The sequence below is a fragment of the Leptodactylus fuscus genome, chromosome 2, assembly GCF_031893055.1.
Source record: "Leptodactylus fuscus isolate aLepFus1 chromosome 2, aLepFus1.hap2, whole genome shotgun sequence".
Classification (NCBI taxonomy): domain Eukaryota; kingdom Metazoa; phylum Chordata; class Amphibia; order Anura; family Leptodactylidae; genus Leptodactylus; species Leptodactylus fuscus.
Window position 1 is genome coordinate 163212414 of NC_134266.1, and position 17254 is coordinate 163229667.

Sequence of the window (17254 nt, forward strand, 5' to 3'; positions counted from 1 at the left end):
CCATTCACACAGAGGAAAATGGTGCTTTATTTGGCAAAATTCAGCACTGAAAAAAAAGCCTCCCATTGATTTCAATGGGTTCCGCTAGCTTTTTTTTACACTAGTGCAAAATTCCGCTAGTGGAAAAAAATAGCTAGTGGGTAATGAAGGGTAATGAAGTCAATGGGAGGCTTTTTTTTCAGCATTGAAAATTCAGCGCCAAATAAAGCGCCATTTTCCTCTGTGTGATTGGACCCTAACATATTCACAGGTCCTGATGTGCAGCAACCACAGGCGAAAACGTGTGAGCCAGCAGAAACAGTCACACCCCTGGTGCACTAAACCTCTTGATTGGGGGCAATATGGTGGCTCAGTGGTTAGCACTGCTGCCTTGCAACGTTGGAGTCCTGGGTTCAAATCCCACCAGGAACAACATCTGCAAGGAGTTTGTATGTTCTCCGTGTGTTTGTGTGAATTTCCTCCAATTCTACAAAGACATACTGATAGGAAAAAAAAATGTACATTGTGAGCCCTATATGGGGCTCACAATCTACATTAAAAAAAACCCTCTTGTTTGCATATGGACTCAGGTTGAGGCTTCATGTAGCATGCCGCAGCCAAAAAACGTCACAGAAAAGATATTGGCAGAAATGCGTTGCGTTTTTTTTCTGCACCATTTTTCACAGAAAGTCCATAGAGTTTTCTTTTGGCCGTTCTGCCTCTGATATACCTAAATGGAAAATGCCAGTGTTTCCGTAGGTAATTGAGATCACATGCAACCATTTTTAAAATCTCAGCATTTCCACTGCAGATTTTTTTCTGCAATGTGTGGATGGGATTATCCAGAACCTCAACCACTTGCAGGTAATGTTTATGGCCCATGAAACACAAAGTACATTAGAAAGGTGCTGGTAAGCCATTTTACTATATGATGAATAAAACTAAACAATCAAACACAAGCAACATTACCAAATAATGCATGTAATGCAATAAAACATACCAAAACCCACACCAACAATAGATGCTAGATTCTAAAACATAACCATTGTCTGGGGGATTCCAAGTGGCTCTTGGAAAGTTCAATACCTAGAATTTGACCAGTGAAATATGACCCAGTTGGGAGATGCCACTCACCAATCACTGTTATACTGTGAGATCTAAGATAAGGGGGTTTATTTATATCACAGTAACATGATATACCATGTTAAGCTTTTTATGTCCTATTAATGAAGGAGTTAATAAAAGAAAGGAACATTTACTGCTCTTCTGGTAAGAGATATGTGTAGCTGGCAAGTTTATACGTGCAACGATAAACAAAGAGCGAAGGAGGGCAGCATTTATGCCTCAGTGACATTTTGGAAATGATTCAGGGATCTGCACTTTCTATAATTGGAACAGATACATCACTCTTGTCATCTCAGAATAGCACAAAAGATCACACAGAACTATACTGAGTAATGTATTTAATGTAATCGGACAGTTTTTTAGCACATGGTTAATTGCATCTCCGCATGTTTGTTTGTATAATAGAAGGCAAAAGATTGAGACTTATCAACAACGTGATATTATTATATTTTACTTGCACCTAGAAGGTAAACTATATTTCTTCCCAGCATGCAGTAACTCACCTTATATTCCCACCCAAGAATTATATTTAACCCCTTCCCGCCGAAGCCATTTTTTTTATTTCGATTTTTTGTTTTTGACTCTTTTTTTATTTTTCTGTTCGCAGGGCTGTGCGAGCACTTAACTTTTTTCAGAACAAATTGCATTTCATAATGGTGCTATTTAATATTCCATACAATGTGCTGCGAAGCTGGAAAAAAATTCAGAATGGGGTAGAATTGGTGAAAAACTATTTGTATGGCTTTCTTGCGGGCTTCATTTTTATGGCATTCACCTTTACATTTAAAGCTAATAGCAGTACATTAATGATATTGTATTTTGAGGTAATTCAATATTAATCAAATTTGGCCCAAATTTCCCAAAAAATGTTAGATTCCAACAAATCCCAAACTTCTGGTATTTGTTTCAGATGAGTCACTGAAAATGATGGAGTTACTCTCTGTTATTGAAACTATGTCATTGATCTACTTTCAATGACAGAGGGTAACCACTCTAAACCAGTGAATGGCAACTGTTATCAGATTACATCTGTCACATTAAATCATAAGGTATGGGAGGTTATACTTGGTCACTAAAACTCGGTCAGTGACCCAATGAGTGAACTCCTGGAGCACATGATGTAAACCAACCAATTGTCATTGTCCTTTCAAGATTATATGGTCTGAGAGTTAATCTAGTTTGAGTGACGAAGAATAATCTCATGGACCACATGATAGAAAAAACAGCCAATAACATCTCTAATTAATTTACAGCAGTCATTGGATGATGTAGATTATGTAGCCCAGGACTCCTCAGGGGTTCTTGGAGGAAAACAGCTGGTATAGACTCTTAACTTCCACAGTCATCATTTTGGGACAGTTTGATCAGCTTAGCATGGACAGCCTATATGAGAAAGTAAGTTAGTAGTCTATAGCAACTGTTTTCCTCCAAGAACCCCTGAGGAGTCACAATGTATTATGTTGTCCAGGAGCCTAAACTTGGTCATTGAAACAAAGTCACTGACCTAACCTCCTAGACCACATGATCTAAACCATCCAAACGCCTCCCCTCCTCCTGACAGTACTCGTCCATAGATGAGTACTGGGGGGGGGGGGAATTCCTCACCGCTCCGTGTCATCACTGGGCGATAAGGAACGCCCCCTTTGACAATATAGCGCTATGTACAGTACTGTCAGAAGGGACATTTCCAGCTAGACTGTCAGGAACGCCCTTCTGACAGTGAAGAGCTATCGGTAATTGTACTGATATCTCTTCCCTGGGACACAAACGGGAAAGTGTGCTGAACTGAGCGCACTGTCGGCTTTCTAGCAGTATATAAAACCGCATGTGCCCAAGGAGATGAAACAATAGGTCAATGATCAACAGTTACTACTGGTATTAGATTTTTCGTAGACTTAGTATCATACCCCTTTCCCTGAAAATTCTATATATGACTGTTCTGGGCAATCCCAATACTTTCAATTTGTAACAAATTTATTCAGTTAAAATTGACCCTGACGCTCAATTTGAGAAAATCTTACAATAACGAACTCTGGGAGACTCGCTCAATTCTATTTGTACTACGTCACCAATTCCTTCATATGACCCTATGTTGCTTGAAAAATTCTTCTGAAAACTGCTATTTTTGTTACATGAAAAATAACATGTTATGTTTGCTGGCTTGCCTAAAGAAACTCTTTCCAAATGAATTTCACTGTTTACTTTGTAAACGCCTTCTCTAAGGATTATGACTCAGAGAGGAAAAGAGGATTTGTGGTGCATCAAATTTGTTAACTCCCTTGATTATAGTTTTAAAACACCATGCAAATTAGGGAATATAATTGGCAATTTAAAGGGGTTTTCTGGACAGAAAATCTTTTTTTTAGAGAGGTCTGTTAGTGCTAGTGATGGGTTAATAAGTACACCCAAATACCTTTAGTAGTGTTTGGAATGATTTATGAGTGTCTTTGGGAGCTGCTAGCAGACTCTGCCTTTGTTTACCTTTGTTAGCTTCTTGCTGTGCAGCTTCCTGTGTAGCTGCTACACTAGTTTCCTCTCACTCAGCCCCTTCCTCTATCACTCTGTTACAAAACCCTCCCTGTCTCACTAAGCCTAGCCCCCCCTACTCCCCCTGTCTCCATTTAACCTTGCAATCCTGCATATTATTAGCCCCTCTCACCCTCCCCCAATTCCCTAGCTAACCTATTCTGCCCATTACTAGAAGACAGGAAAAGGGGGAATGGCCATTGCCCGGACACAGAAAGGCTTGATAAGTATTGATGAGGAAAGGGAAGAGGGAAGAGTAATGGTGACGTTCTCTTTCTGAAGTGGTATAATTGTCAGAAAGTATACCAGATTATCAGAAAGTATCCCTGCACCATGAATGCTCCAGGAATATGGGTAATTATAGAATTTTTTTTTTTAAATTGAAGTAAACTAGAAGTTAGGTGGGGGTAGGGAGTTTAGTTTAGGGGTTAATTTTCCGTTTATCCTGGACAACCCCTTTAATTGGTAAGTCATTGTGGCCATCTTAAAGAGTACCTTTCAACGCCTCCATCAACTCCAGCTCTTTACATCAATTAATACGCAGCACTCTACTAATTCTGGCACAGATGGAGATTTCACTCCCCACCATTCCTGAACAATTAATGCTGTTACTTTTGGTGCTTCATATACTATTTAGCCTCTATATTGTCAGGAAGGCGGGGTCAGTAGCAGGCAAGGGGTGTAATACTGGCAGCGTCTGATTGAAGCTCTGCAATTCAAAGCTTGAGCATAATAGAAGACCTACCGCAACTCCAGCAGGGATTGCCACAGTAATTTAAATTGTTTTTTGCTGCTGCAACTTTTAGAGAAACACACTGACACCATATGGGTTCTACCACAGAGGGGCTTATTGAGGCTATGTCACCCAAAACTGGGAGCCAGCCCTGCTTGGTTTGCCTGGACTTTGTTCTTTGCGTTAGATTCCCAGGCAGAGCACTTATTTCTCCATCATATACATCGGAACAAAACGATTTTAAAAGTGATTTACATGAAAATGGGGCTACAAAACTGAATATTTAGAAACAAGAGAATCCCTTCTACAAGGTACTGTGAACATATTTTTAATGCCGACAGACTCCCTTTATCAGAACAAAAAATTTGCATAGAAATTCAGGAAATTAATTAACTATTGAGATTGAGAGGGTGTAGCTAATAATTGCTTGGTGTGTTTTTTTTTTTTTTGCCCCATGTCTGCATTTAGGCCTGGTTCACATTTGCGTTCGGTATTCCGTTCGGAGAGTCCGCATGGAGACTCCCCGAATGGAATACCAATGCACTGACAAGTGGTGAGCAGTGAAATCACACGGATCCCATAGACTATAATGCTATACTGGAATCCGTTTGTTTTCTGTGCGATGTCCGCACGAGTCGTGCGGAGAGGAAAGTAGTTCATGAAGTACTTTTCACTCCGCACAACTTGTGCGGACAGCGCACAGAAAACACATGGACTCCATTGTAGTCTATGGGGTCCGTGTGCTTTCATAAACTCACCGTTTGCTAATGCATTCGGTATTCCGTTCGGGGGGATCCCCATGCGGACTTCCCTAACGGTATACTGAATGCAGACGGGAACCAGGCCTAAGTGTGCATGCCCTATATAACATGATGATGTTGGTTTTCCTTAAAACAGTACAAATCTTACATCTTTCATCTAGATTTCTTTATTAATCCTGTGTTGATATTATGTCTGACAAAGGCCCTGAGCATTCATACAATACCGTTGGATTGCCTATAGAATAAATTAAATTAAAAGCCATACTGGCATCCAATACAACTATAGACACTGTGTAGTGCTATAATGAGTACTGTGTAGCACTATTTGGCATTTTATGAACGTTATATGAATATGTATAGGACTATTATGGCACTATATAAGGACACTGTGACAGTACAGTATGGTTCTTTGTGATACTACTGATCTGGACACTGTATGACATTACACGAGGGAAGCGCTAGGTGTATGTTCAGACTTCAGAAAAAATGTACAGTACTTAGGGTAAAAACGATAAACCATATTGACACATTAACAAGTTCTTTTGACACTATATTTTACTGAGTTTAGTAAGTAGATTTTAAAATTTGTGGTTTTGTGGGTGAGGCCTGGTTATTGAAGGGAAATGGTTAGTTTTACATGTAAGGTTGAGCAAAAAAGCCATTGCAAAAAACGTTGCGTTTTACAGTATCTGCAAAGTGAATGAGAATCTGTCTAATCTCATCCCCACGGTGCATAAAAAATCCTTTGAGTCAAAGCTGCATTTTTAAAAACGCCTGCGTTTTGCAGCATGTCAATTATACCTATGGAAATGCTGGCACTTTCCTTGTAAATATAAGGGCAGAAAGTCCATGGTCCGGTGTCCTTCCAGGGGTTCCCAATACAGCTTCTACCCGATGTCTCCCATCGCACCCTGTTATGAGACGCCTCCTCAAGCCTGTCTTGCAGCGGATTTTGGATGCTGGTGCTTCCAACCGGTGGGGCCATCCCTTCCATCTCCAGGTAATGGTGCTGTGTTTGCCCTTCATTCTCCGGACCAGGCCGCTGCTGGATCTACCGGATTTGCACTTGCTGGACTGGCTGGACTATCCACTCCCGACACTCCAGATTACTGACAGTTCCTCTACTTCTGCTCTGCCCTGCCGGCAGCGCCGGGCAGCTGACCCTTTGTAGGCACCACTGTAGGAGCCTCAGGCTTTGGCTTCCTTTTCTGGGACTTGTTAATATTGTTGTTTTTATTTGTGTCACGTTGCTGCCCTCTTTACATTTGCTGTTTTTACCTCCAGCCTTAAGTTTTTCTGCCCTTCTGGGGGCTTCGGTCGGTTTCGGTGGGGTGCGCCGTGGCTAGGGGGCTTGTGATTTTATCCTTCCCCTGACCCCTGTTGTTGACAGGTGTCGGGGCTGGGTTCTGATGCTAGCCGTCTTTTTTCTTTGGCTCCTTCGGTTTTGTGTGGAGGACTCTGGATGCTCTGGTGGTCATCCGGTTCGGCCAGGACTTCCCTGTTTTCTTCATCATCCTATTTGCCCAGTTCCTCATTGTTCTTTTATGATGCCGCTTGGGGCACGGGTAGTGTACTATTGTTTACTGCCTCTACACCAACTGGTTAGGTTTGGCAGCTCTTTGGGGACGTACTGCGGTGTGTCCTAGAGACTTGCGTTAGTAGGATTTTTTCCCACTGTTTTTTTGTGGTCCGACCTGGGCTAGCTGGGTTTGGTCCGGGTATTTGTTTAGTTTTTAGTGTCTTGTGTGTGTCATTTTATTTGCTGATCATCTTGCCTCTTCTCCACCCTTGCGTTTTCCGTCCTGTTTCTTCCCCTCTCTTGACCCTTTTCCTACTTTCTCTCACTCCTCCCCCCACTCCTGCTGCCGTCCATGGACTCCGTAGCCTTTGCTCTCATCCACACTTACGGTCTTAATACCCCGTGGTAACGTCCCTCTTTGCCTCAACTACTATGGGGTGTTTGAATCCATGTAGCCTTTATTCGTGTACCATGTTTTTAGGGTAGGTTCGGCCCCTGTCCTATCGTCCTCTAGATCTCCTGATTCGTATCGTGGTTGTTGCCCTGTCTCAGTTGGGGGGGAGGGGGGTCAATGTACTGATCACTTGTTCCATTACCTGGTAGCTTACTGCGGCCTTCATGGATGCTTCATGTAGGTTCCTCTTTGTCAATGTCGCACTTCCTCATCTCCATCCCGAGCTCCCCTAGTATTGATAGACAACTGCTCGAGAGGCTTATGTGGAGGCTTGGACCCCATGAATTTTCTTTAAAGGTACCCATAGGTACATAGACCTGGCTGGTTGTTGTGACTTATGTGTTTGCTGGTTGCCTGGCCAGTGCTCGGAGCTGTTCCCCATTCCCTCTTCCCTCTTTTTTCCTTTTTCCTTCTCCACTGGCTCTGTACTTCTCCCTGTCTTTGTCTGCGATGTCTGCCCCGTGGGCTCTTTTGTGTGCTACGTGTTTGTTCTGTTTGCCTGGAATTGTTCATTTGTAAACTTTGCTGTTATGGGCCGGTGTTCCTCGGCTTTGTTGTATATCTGTTTTGTTTGACCTACTTCTTGTATGTTTATAAATAAAGAATTTATAAAAAAAAAAAAAAGCGGCTACCTGGGAAACCCGCGGACCCCATAGACTATAATGGGGTCCACGTTCTTTCCACTCTGGAGAGAAAAGTCCTGCAAGCAGCACTTTTCTCTCCGCATGTTTCGAGCAGAAACCACATGGTCTATGGGGTCTGTGGGTTTTCTTAGGTAACCACTTTTTTATGCGTGTAGGTTTCCGTTCGGGGTCCCCAAGCGGACTCCCCAAACGGAAACCTGAACACAGATGTGAATCAGGCCTAAGGCTAAGGCCCCACTGGGCGTGAATGCATTGCGGTTCTTCCCGCAGCGCTTTCAACAGAACGTTCACGGAGTATTCCTCCGCAGACTTTATGTTACAATTATATCTATAGGAAAGCAGCCAGCATTTCCGTAGATATAATTGACATGCTGCAATTTTCAAAACCGCAACGGTTTTGGAAATCGCAGCGTGTCCGCGCTGCAATTTTTTTCTGCAAAGTGGGCATGGGATTCGCATGAATCCCATCCACTTTGCAAGTACTGTAAAACTCTGCGATTTTTACCGCGGCGTTACTGCCGCGGCCAAATCGCGGCGTTTCCGGCCAGTGGGGCCCCGGCCTAAGAGCCACTGGTTTATATAACATGCTGCTTATGCTCAGTATGACTGCCCTAGTTCTTCTGTTTTACCCTCCTGACATAGCTAACATGGCTGACTAGGACTACCAGATACACAACGTAATCTAAATAGAATGCTCAATATTTAACAAAAAACTTAACATTGACATGGTAATTATGAATTAGATGACTATACTGTAATAGCAAGAACTTTAGCTTTAGGTGGTTCTACCACCTATGGTGTAATATACACTTCTAACTCAAATTAACAAATTAGCAAACCATTTCTGCACCAAATAACACACAAAGGCTACAAAAGCAGTTAAAAGGCTCTTGACACTGCCAAGTTTTTTACAGTTAACATGGTTACAGAGAAATTCCAAGTAACAAGAAGATGAAATAAAAAACATCTGCATAGTTTGGGCATTTGCACTGCTGTATGTTCCAGAATCAGCTAGGATCATACTGTACGTTATATATTTGGAAAGCTTTTGGCCTGTTGCTGTAGCACTTATAGCACTAATGTAACTCAGAAGCTGCCAAAATGTGGACTGTGCAAACATTTAACTGTAGTTATTGACTAAGAGACGCAGCACATTCCTTTCCCTGTGATTTCTCTTGTTTTGAAACTGCAGATTATTACAAACAAGTTGAAGGTTCCCGTGGATCATGAAATATACTACATTACATAGAAAATACCAGTTAAAGATAGAAAACCAACTTTTGCATACAGTAGTGTTTGTATGTTCTTTAGCTGCACATTGCTTTGTGCAGCCTGTACATAGTGATCAGTACATTGGAGCAGGTAGAGGTTTTCATCTCTAGAAGTCTTTATTTTTACTCTGTATGTGTTTATGGCCCCCACACCCATCAGCTAGTCTTATTCACGTGACCCAGTGTAAAAAACGGATAACTAGGTTAATTTTTAACAAACGTTGTACATTCGTTTTGCATCTGTTCTGAATACAATTGTTTTTAACAGCTGAGTGTTATCTGTTTTGCAGCCGTTTTTTTATTGTTTGATAGAATTTTATTTTTTTCTACTCAACCCAATCATCCTTTTTTGACAACCATTATGCTTTATTCACACTTGTGCTTGTTCTCTAGTTTGTGCATTCCGGCGGTTTTTTAGCCAGACACAAAGTTGGACATGCAGGACTTTGTGTCCGGCTGAAAAAAAAAAAAAAACGGTTTCCCCGCGGACAGGCCTCAGACGGACACCGGTGGTCACCTTTAAAACTGACTGCTGGGTTTTCGTCCCCTGTTCAGTTTCTCAAGGCTGAAGATGGAAACCCGGTGGAATGCACACACCGAACACAGAACGTAAGTGTGAATGGCCCCTTACATGCATGATAATCAGTTTTTTCATCCATTAAAAAAGGTCTATTAGGTCATCAAAATGGACAAAGACAGAACACGTGACTTTTCTTATCAAGCTATTTTATCTGTTTTTTTTAAAACAACGAGAATGAATTAACTTATTCACATGTTGTATTAAGAAGGCCTGGGGGTGTGCTTCCATATCCCATGATGTTTTTAAGCCATAACCAGGCAGAGATCATAAACAGAGAGAATGCATAAAATTATACTTGTGTTTTTGTACAGGGGTTCTCCCTATGAAATAAGTTTTCCCTCTCTATGACTTGCGAATAGGGATAACTTGCAGATCATTGGAGTATGACTGCTCGTGCTTTATCCTCAATTTAAATCAGTGGTTGAGCAGCATGCACGGTGCTCCATTCATTTCAATGGGAGTATTGGAGTACAGCACTTGGTTATCTCTAGGATTCCCACTGAAATTAATGAAATAATGCACACAATGCCGACCACCGCTCCATTCAGCTGAGGTCTGAGCGGTCAAAACCCCACTGATCTGCAAGTTATCCTATTCCCACATTGCAGAAAAGGTGATTTTTTGTTTCAGATTTTGCTTCTTTTTTTTTTTTTTTAGCTAAAACCAGGATTGCATTGAGCAGAAGGGAGAAGCATAAAAGCTTCCTTCAGTTTTATTGACAAGCCCCAGGTAGGCATCCAGCAAGCTGCAAGCCTACAAGAAGAATGTCACTGTCCACTCGGGGACTTGACTAAGGCTAGGTTCTCAACTGCATTGGAGTCTCCATAGAAAAATTGCCAAAGAAAAAAGTCCTGCACATTTTCAGTATAAAGCTGACACCGAGCATGACTTGTTATAGTCTATGTGTGGATGGGACTAGCTGGAATCTCCTTGACTTTGCAGGTACTGTAAAACGCTGCATTTGTACAACGAGGAGCTTCATCCCTAGGTGGCTCAGTCATAGAAGAATGCACCTTGGAAAATCACTTAGAAATTATCCTAGCCCCGGTTACCATCTTCAGATATCCTAATCAACTTCAGGTGATATTTTACAAATGCAAGAAAATGCTATTTCTCATCCTGGAAGAATACAGCTGCTCCTGAATTGGTACATGCCAAAATATAAGTGATATTATAGCAATAACAGCCTGAAATAATTACCTAAAAAGGTGCAGGTCAATTGATATTGTCTATACAAAGATTCCAATAAAATGGTGTTACCCAGTAAACCTACAGAGTACACTTCTAGTACAAAATGATGTGCAGGGGAACAAAGATTATTTTTTTGAAATATGTGGTAAGGTGCTACATGGGTTGCAAACATAAGATTTTTACAATAGATAGCACAGTGTCCCTGTGTAAGAACTGTATTTGGGCTCCTTGCTCCCCAATAGTTCATTAGAGAACATCCTATTATATATCATCTCTCTCTCTAGCAATTCAGTAGTAACTGTGAGTTATGAAACTCATCAGCTCAGACAGTAAGAAGTTATTTAGCTGTTTATTGGATGGCAGTGATCTCTCATAACTACTAGACTCCTGTGTGCCTGCACAAGTTACACATATGGTATGTCTGTCCTTGGTGTAACTTGGGGTTTTTAGGCCCCAATGCAAGATCTGTAATATGGCCCCTACCTACTGTTGGAATAGTGGAATATTTAATGTGGCAGAGGGACCAATAGAGCCCCCTCGGAGTCCAGAGGTTGGTAGTGACTGCTGCCTCTGAACCTTCTACACAGGGGCATAACTACCGTAGAGGCAGCGGAGGCAACTGCCACAGGGCCCGGGCCATTAGGGGGCCTAGTGACAGCCGCTACCGCTGCGTTTTTTTTTTTTTTTAATAGGCCGTTACGGGCCTCCTTCCTGACGTCCTTTCTGACGTCACATGAACCCGGCCTGCGTCCCGGGTCATGTGACGTCTGACGTCATTTCAAAAGGACGGCAGCGGAGAAGACAGTGTAGGAGCCGGGCACAGGTAAGAAACAGTAATTTTTTATGTTTCTATTCCCCCTGGTCTCCGATTATTGTACTCTGGGGTCTGAAAAGACCCCAGAGTACAATAATTGTTTATGAGTGTCCACTATGGGGTATAATACTGTGTGCAGGGGACACTATTGGGGATGATACTGTGTGCAGGGGCCAGTAAGGGACAAAATACTGTGTGCAGGGGCCAGTAAGGGACATAATACTGTGTGCAGGGGCCACTATGGGGGATAATACTGTGTGCAGGGGCCACTAAGGGACATAATACTGTGTGCAGGGGCCACTAAGGGACATAATAGAGTGCGGAGGAGGGGGCTGGTCGAGGTCTTCGACGTCGGTGTCGGTTGGGGGGGGAGCCCATGTGAAAAGTTCGCCACGGGGCCCCGCCATTCCTAGTTACGCCACTGCTTCTACAGTTGGTGAAAGGCTTAGATCAGAAAAAACTGGATCTAATAATAAAAATCTATAATAATTTGGAGGTTATAATGCTATTGAATAATAGTATTGGACAGACACTGAATGCATCTGACAGACCCGGTGACTACAATGAGATCTGTCAGGTTTCCAATATGTCAGTCATTTTATTGGCCAAATTTTAGCAGTATGCTAAGCTATTTTGTCAATTATATTACCATACAGATGTGAACAGAATACAGAATTCCAAGCCAGTGCACATGACTCTTAGTTAGTTTTTGAAACATTATTTTTTTATCCTTTTGTATTACTGTCAGCCTGCCTCATTTGCCTCACACGCTTAAGCTCCTTACAACACAGTGACATTGAAGTGAAAGGGACTGAGATACAGTACCATACACTGCCAACAATGATACATACAGGTAGTTGGATCCTCATGCATCAAATATGTATAGCCTTTTGTTAAGAAAGGCAAGTCAATGTTAAAGCACCAGAAAGACCCTTTATTGTTAATGATGGGTAGATTTGCAGTTAGCCATGTTTGAGACTCTTTTGGCTAGAACAACTTGTAGCCAACAATATTTTGCAAGATTCATGTTGAGTCAGTAATTCTGTCAGTGTGATAGACTAGGAGGTATACTTTGATTAGTTCCAACCTACATTACAGACACTGTCTTAGTTATTGTTTTAGTGTTCATAGGATAGGAATAAGGAGAACGGGGGCTTGCAATTTCGTCTACTTTCACCATCAGTCCCCTAAAAGTGCAGAGAACAGCAGCCATGCATATCAACCACTGATCTATCCCCATGAAAAACCTGGGCTAACTTGTGGATCCATATTCTCTCATTCGCTGGAGGTCCCAGTTGTTGGACCCCTAAAAATCTGTCTATAGTAGGGCAACTCTTTAATTTCTGTGTTCTGACCTTCTTTTGGAGTACAGTTTTCATAAAAGAAGAACTGATGGTAATCTTAGTGGATTAGCAATGATGAACCCACTGTGATCTACAGCACCAGCATTGTGGACATGACTAAACAAGTCTCATCCACATGCTGCAACCAAAACCCACAGTGCAATGTGACTAATTGCTGTATATTTCATTTACACCTACCTACAGCTTTCAAACACTGCAATACAAAGGTTAACAGATGTGTGGAGCTCCGCAGGTTAGTTACAGAAAAAAATGCCCATTTTCTGTGTGATTTATGCTAGTGTGATTTGTAGCAACATACTATTGTTGGACATTCTACATGGTTTTCGCTGTGTATGTAGACCTGGCCATAAGGTGTTTTAGACATTCAACAAGGGAGTGTCATCATGGAGAATTTAACATCTACTGTTCTCTTTAGAATGATGAACATTTACCAGTAGTGTGAACATACCAAAACATGTAAGGCTGTCAGTAGTTCATTGCGCATTTGGTTAGGGCAACCTGAATCTGGTTAGATTCCATTTTATTTGTATGGGACACAATCTAGCTCCAAATGGGAAAAGCCTTCATCAGTGTCAGGATCAAGTTGTTTTTTGTTACCATTGAGGTTAATGGGTAACAGATTGAAACCAAAAATTATGGAAGCAATGTGACATCAACGTGTTTTCATTTGTAATCCTAAAATACCACATTTCCTGTCAAATGTCACTAACTTCAGGTGAGAAGTGCTAAGTTGTTCTTATTTGTACAGGAAAGGCTAAGACTTACATCTTTATATTAAGAGGTCTATGCTCTTATGGATTATGGCAATGGTTGCACTAGTACACCAACGGCATCCTATGCTCTTCAATGACAGACTGGAAGCATAGATATAGACTGACTGACTGATTCACCAACACTTTTATTATAAGGCAGTCAGTGAGTCAGCTGACCAGTGCTCCCTATCTGTTCCTGATCAGGAAATCTGTGAGGATAGATGCTGCTGCACACACTAATGTTCAAGATGTGATTATTTATTCAAAAGGTGAACAATTATTATCATGACACCATGACACTTATCTTCCAGTTCACCTTATACTAGATCAACTCTGATGAAGGTTGCATGACCGAAACATCATATACCCTGATCTAGTCCTCATTTTGTTCATATTTGCCTATCTGCGTTATGTTCCCGGCATTATCACTGCAATAATTGTTCACCTTTTGAATAAACAATCACATCTTCTTGAACATTAGAATGTGCAGCAGCATCTATCCTCATTGGTTATTGGGGTCAGAGGACCCTATTACTGCTGGCACCACACCACTAAGTTGAGTGTGCAGTACCATTGTTCCTCTCTAATTGATCAGGAAATCAGGGCTCTTCCATTGAAAACTATCGCACCAATACAGTACCTTGGCACTATCGGAACATCTTATAGCTCTTCTAATATAAAGAGGTTTGCCTGAGTAGAAATCCTGTTTAAGGCTTGAGCAAATTAGGAAAAGGCATATAGATGAAAGGGCAGTTGTTAGGAACTTAAATATAGCCTGGCAGCTTGTACTCAGCCAGTGTTACAGCAGAAAGTGCCTTGTGCTGCTGAAGGACCTCAGCAAAGGATGACACTTGATTTTCACACTACCTTCTTGTTGTACCTTTTTGGTTTACTTCTGCTCATAACAAAAACCCAATTTCAATTATAGGAATATATTCACATATCACCATAGATGTAATCTCCTAAAATTCCTAGGATCACCTTTGGAGCACCAAATGTCAATCTACATTTTAAATTATGAGTATTTCATTTTTCTTTTAATGTTTCCTATTTTTCCATAGCTTTCCTGTTTTTCCTATACTTCCTATAACTCCATAACTATTGCACGGTTAATTTAATAAACTAGTATAAGACTTTTCACGCGGATACAGTAGAGCTCTAGGCATGTATCCCTGACTGCACTGAGCTGGAATATGATCAAGAATGACAAAACATGTGTCACCAAGCCCTCACTATTCCTGCTGTCAATGAGATGGTATCAAAGGCTACTGTAGATGGACCAGTGTCACATACTTTCAGTGACACTATGTGAAAAGTACAAGCATGCACTGTACAAGAGGCATAATATTATGACACCCCAGCTGCACTATCTCAATATGTCAAAAAGCAAGTTGCAGAAATGACCACCCCAAGCAGAAGGGGGAGTGTCACTGTTTTGCAAACTTTGTTATGTAGCAAAATATGCTAACAAATACTATATACATACATATGTCTCTATACACATATATATGAAACTATCTCTACATAGATCTATAGGGATTTACCAACAACCTATACACATTATGGAGAACACACATGATCTATTACTGTATATAGCTTTAAGAATAGCTACAATGTTCACTTCTACTCAGTGCTTATATTGCATTATAAGTTCTCATACTGTTATCAGCAGTGCACAGGACAAGACATGAGAAAATATGGAGAAATGATTTACTTGCCTTTGGGTAACTTCTGTGCATCTCCAAGGTCAGCTAGAATAATTCCACAGAATAGGAGGACGAGGAGCCTTGAGATCATGTTTGCAGATGCTGGCTGGTGTGTAACTCTCAGCAAGGTGGCTGCAGTAGAAACTTCTGCACTTCCACTAGCTCAGGCACTGACTGGGACACAGCTAAGTTTAGCTGGGAGGAGTCATGACGGCATGTAACTTCTTCATTTGCATAAATGCAATAATCTGACAGGCTCTATGTGAGCACATTCTAATTCGACTATATTATGCAATGCACTGGAAATAATAAGGTTACAATTCTTCTGCTGTAGGATGAGAACTGTGTGATCATGTGCTTGTAAAAAGTGTTTTCCTTGTAGAATTCCCACCATTAGTAACCCTGCACTAATTTACTATTCCTAGTGTAAGCTCACCATTAGTAACCCTGCACTAATATATTATTCCTAGTGTAAGCTCACTATTAGTAACCCTGCACTAATGTACTATTTCTAGTGTAAGCTCACTATTAGTAACCCTGCACTAATGTACTATTCCTAGTGTAAGCTCACCATTAGTAACCCTGCACTAATGTACTATTCCTAGCATAAGCTAACAATTACTAACCCTGCACTAATGTACTATTCCTACTGTAAGCTCACCATTAATAACCATGCACTAATGTACTATTCCTAATGTAAGCTCACCATTATTAACCCTGCACTAATGTACTATTTCTAGTGTAAGCTCACCATTAGTAACCCTGCACTAATGTACTATTTCTAGTGTAAGCTCACTATTAGTAACCCTGCACTAATGTACTATTCCTAGTGTAAGCTCACCATTAGTAACCCTGCACTAATGTACTATTCCTAGCATAAGCTAACAATTACTAACCCTGCACTAATGTACTATTCCTACTGTAAGCTCACCATTAATAACCATGCACTAATGTACTATTCCTAATGTAAGCTCACCATTATTAACCCTGCACTAATGTACTATTTCTAGTGTAAGCTCACCATTAGTAACCCTGCACTAATGTACTATTTCTAGTGTAAGCTCACTATTAGTAACCCTGCACTAATGTACTATTCCTAGTGTAAGCTCACCATTACTAACCCTGCACTAATGTACTATTCCTAGTATAAGCTCACCATTAGTAACCCTCCACTAATGTACTATTCCTAGTGTAAGCTCACTATTAGTAACCCTGCACTAATGTACTATTCCTACTATTCCTAGTGTAAGCTCACTATTAGTAATCCTGCGCTAATGTACTATTCCTAGTGTAAACTCACTATTAGTAATCCTGCACTAATGTACTATTCCTAGTGTAAGCTCACCTTTAGTAATCCTGCACTAATGTACTATTCCTAGTGTAAGCTCACTATTAGTAATCCTGCACTAATATACTATTCCTAGTGTAAACTCACTATTAGTAATCCTGCACTAATGTACTATTCCTAATGTAAACTCACTATTAGTAACCCTGCACTAATGTACTATTCCTAGTGTAAGCTCACTATTAGTAACCCTGCACTAATGTACTATTCTAGTGTAAGATCACCATTACTAACCCTGCACTAATGTACTATTCCTAGTGTAAGCTTACTATTAGTAATCCTGCACTAATGTACTATTTCTAGTGTAAGCTCACTATTAGTAATCCTGCACTAATGTACTATTCCTAGTGTAAGCTCACATTAGTAACCCTGCACAAATTTATTATTCCTACCATAAGCTAACAATTACTAACCCTGCACTAATGTACTATTCCTAGTGTAAGCTTACCTTTAGTAGTCCTGCACTAATGTACTATTCCCAGTGTAAGCT

The 17254-nt window shown here is 41.0% G+C and overlaps 1 protein-coding gene across 18 annotated transcripts in view; it reads right to left on the reverse strand.

The window, feature by feature from the left end:
• ABI3BP (ABI family member 3 binding protein) overlaps positions 1 to 15590 on the reverse strand; it is a 277686-nt gene extending 262096 nt beyond the window's left edge. For all 18 annotated transcript variants that reach the window (XM_075265013.1, XM_075265012.1, XM_075265014.1 and 15 more), the window contains exon 1: positions 15432 to 15590. In XM_075265013.1, coding sequence (XP_075121114.1) covers positions 15432 to 15510 — 79 coding nt within the window. In that variant the 5' untranslated portion in view covers positions 15511 to 15590. The remainder of the gene's footprint in view (positions 1 to 15431) is intronic.
• Positions 15591 to 17254: the final 1664 nt, after the last annotated feature.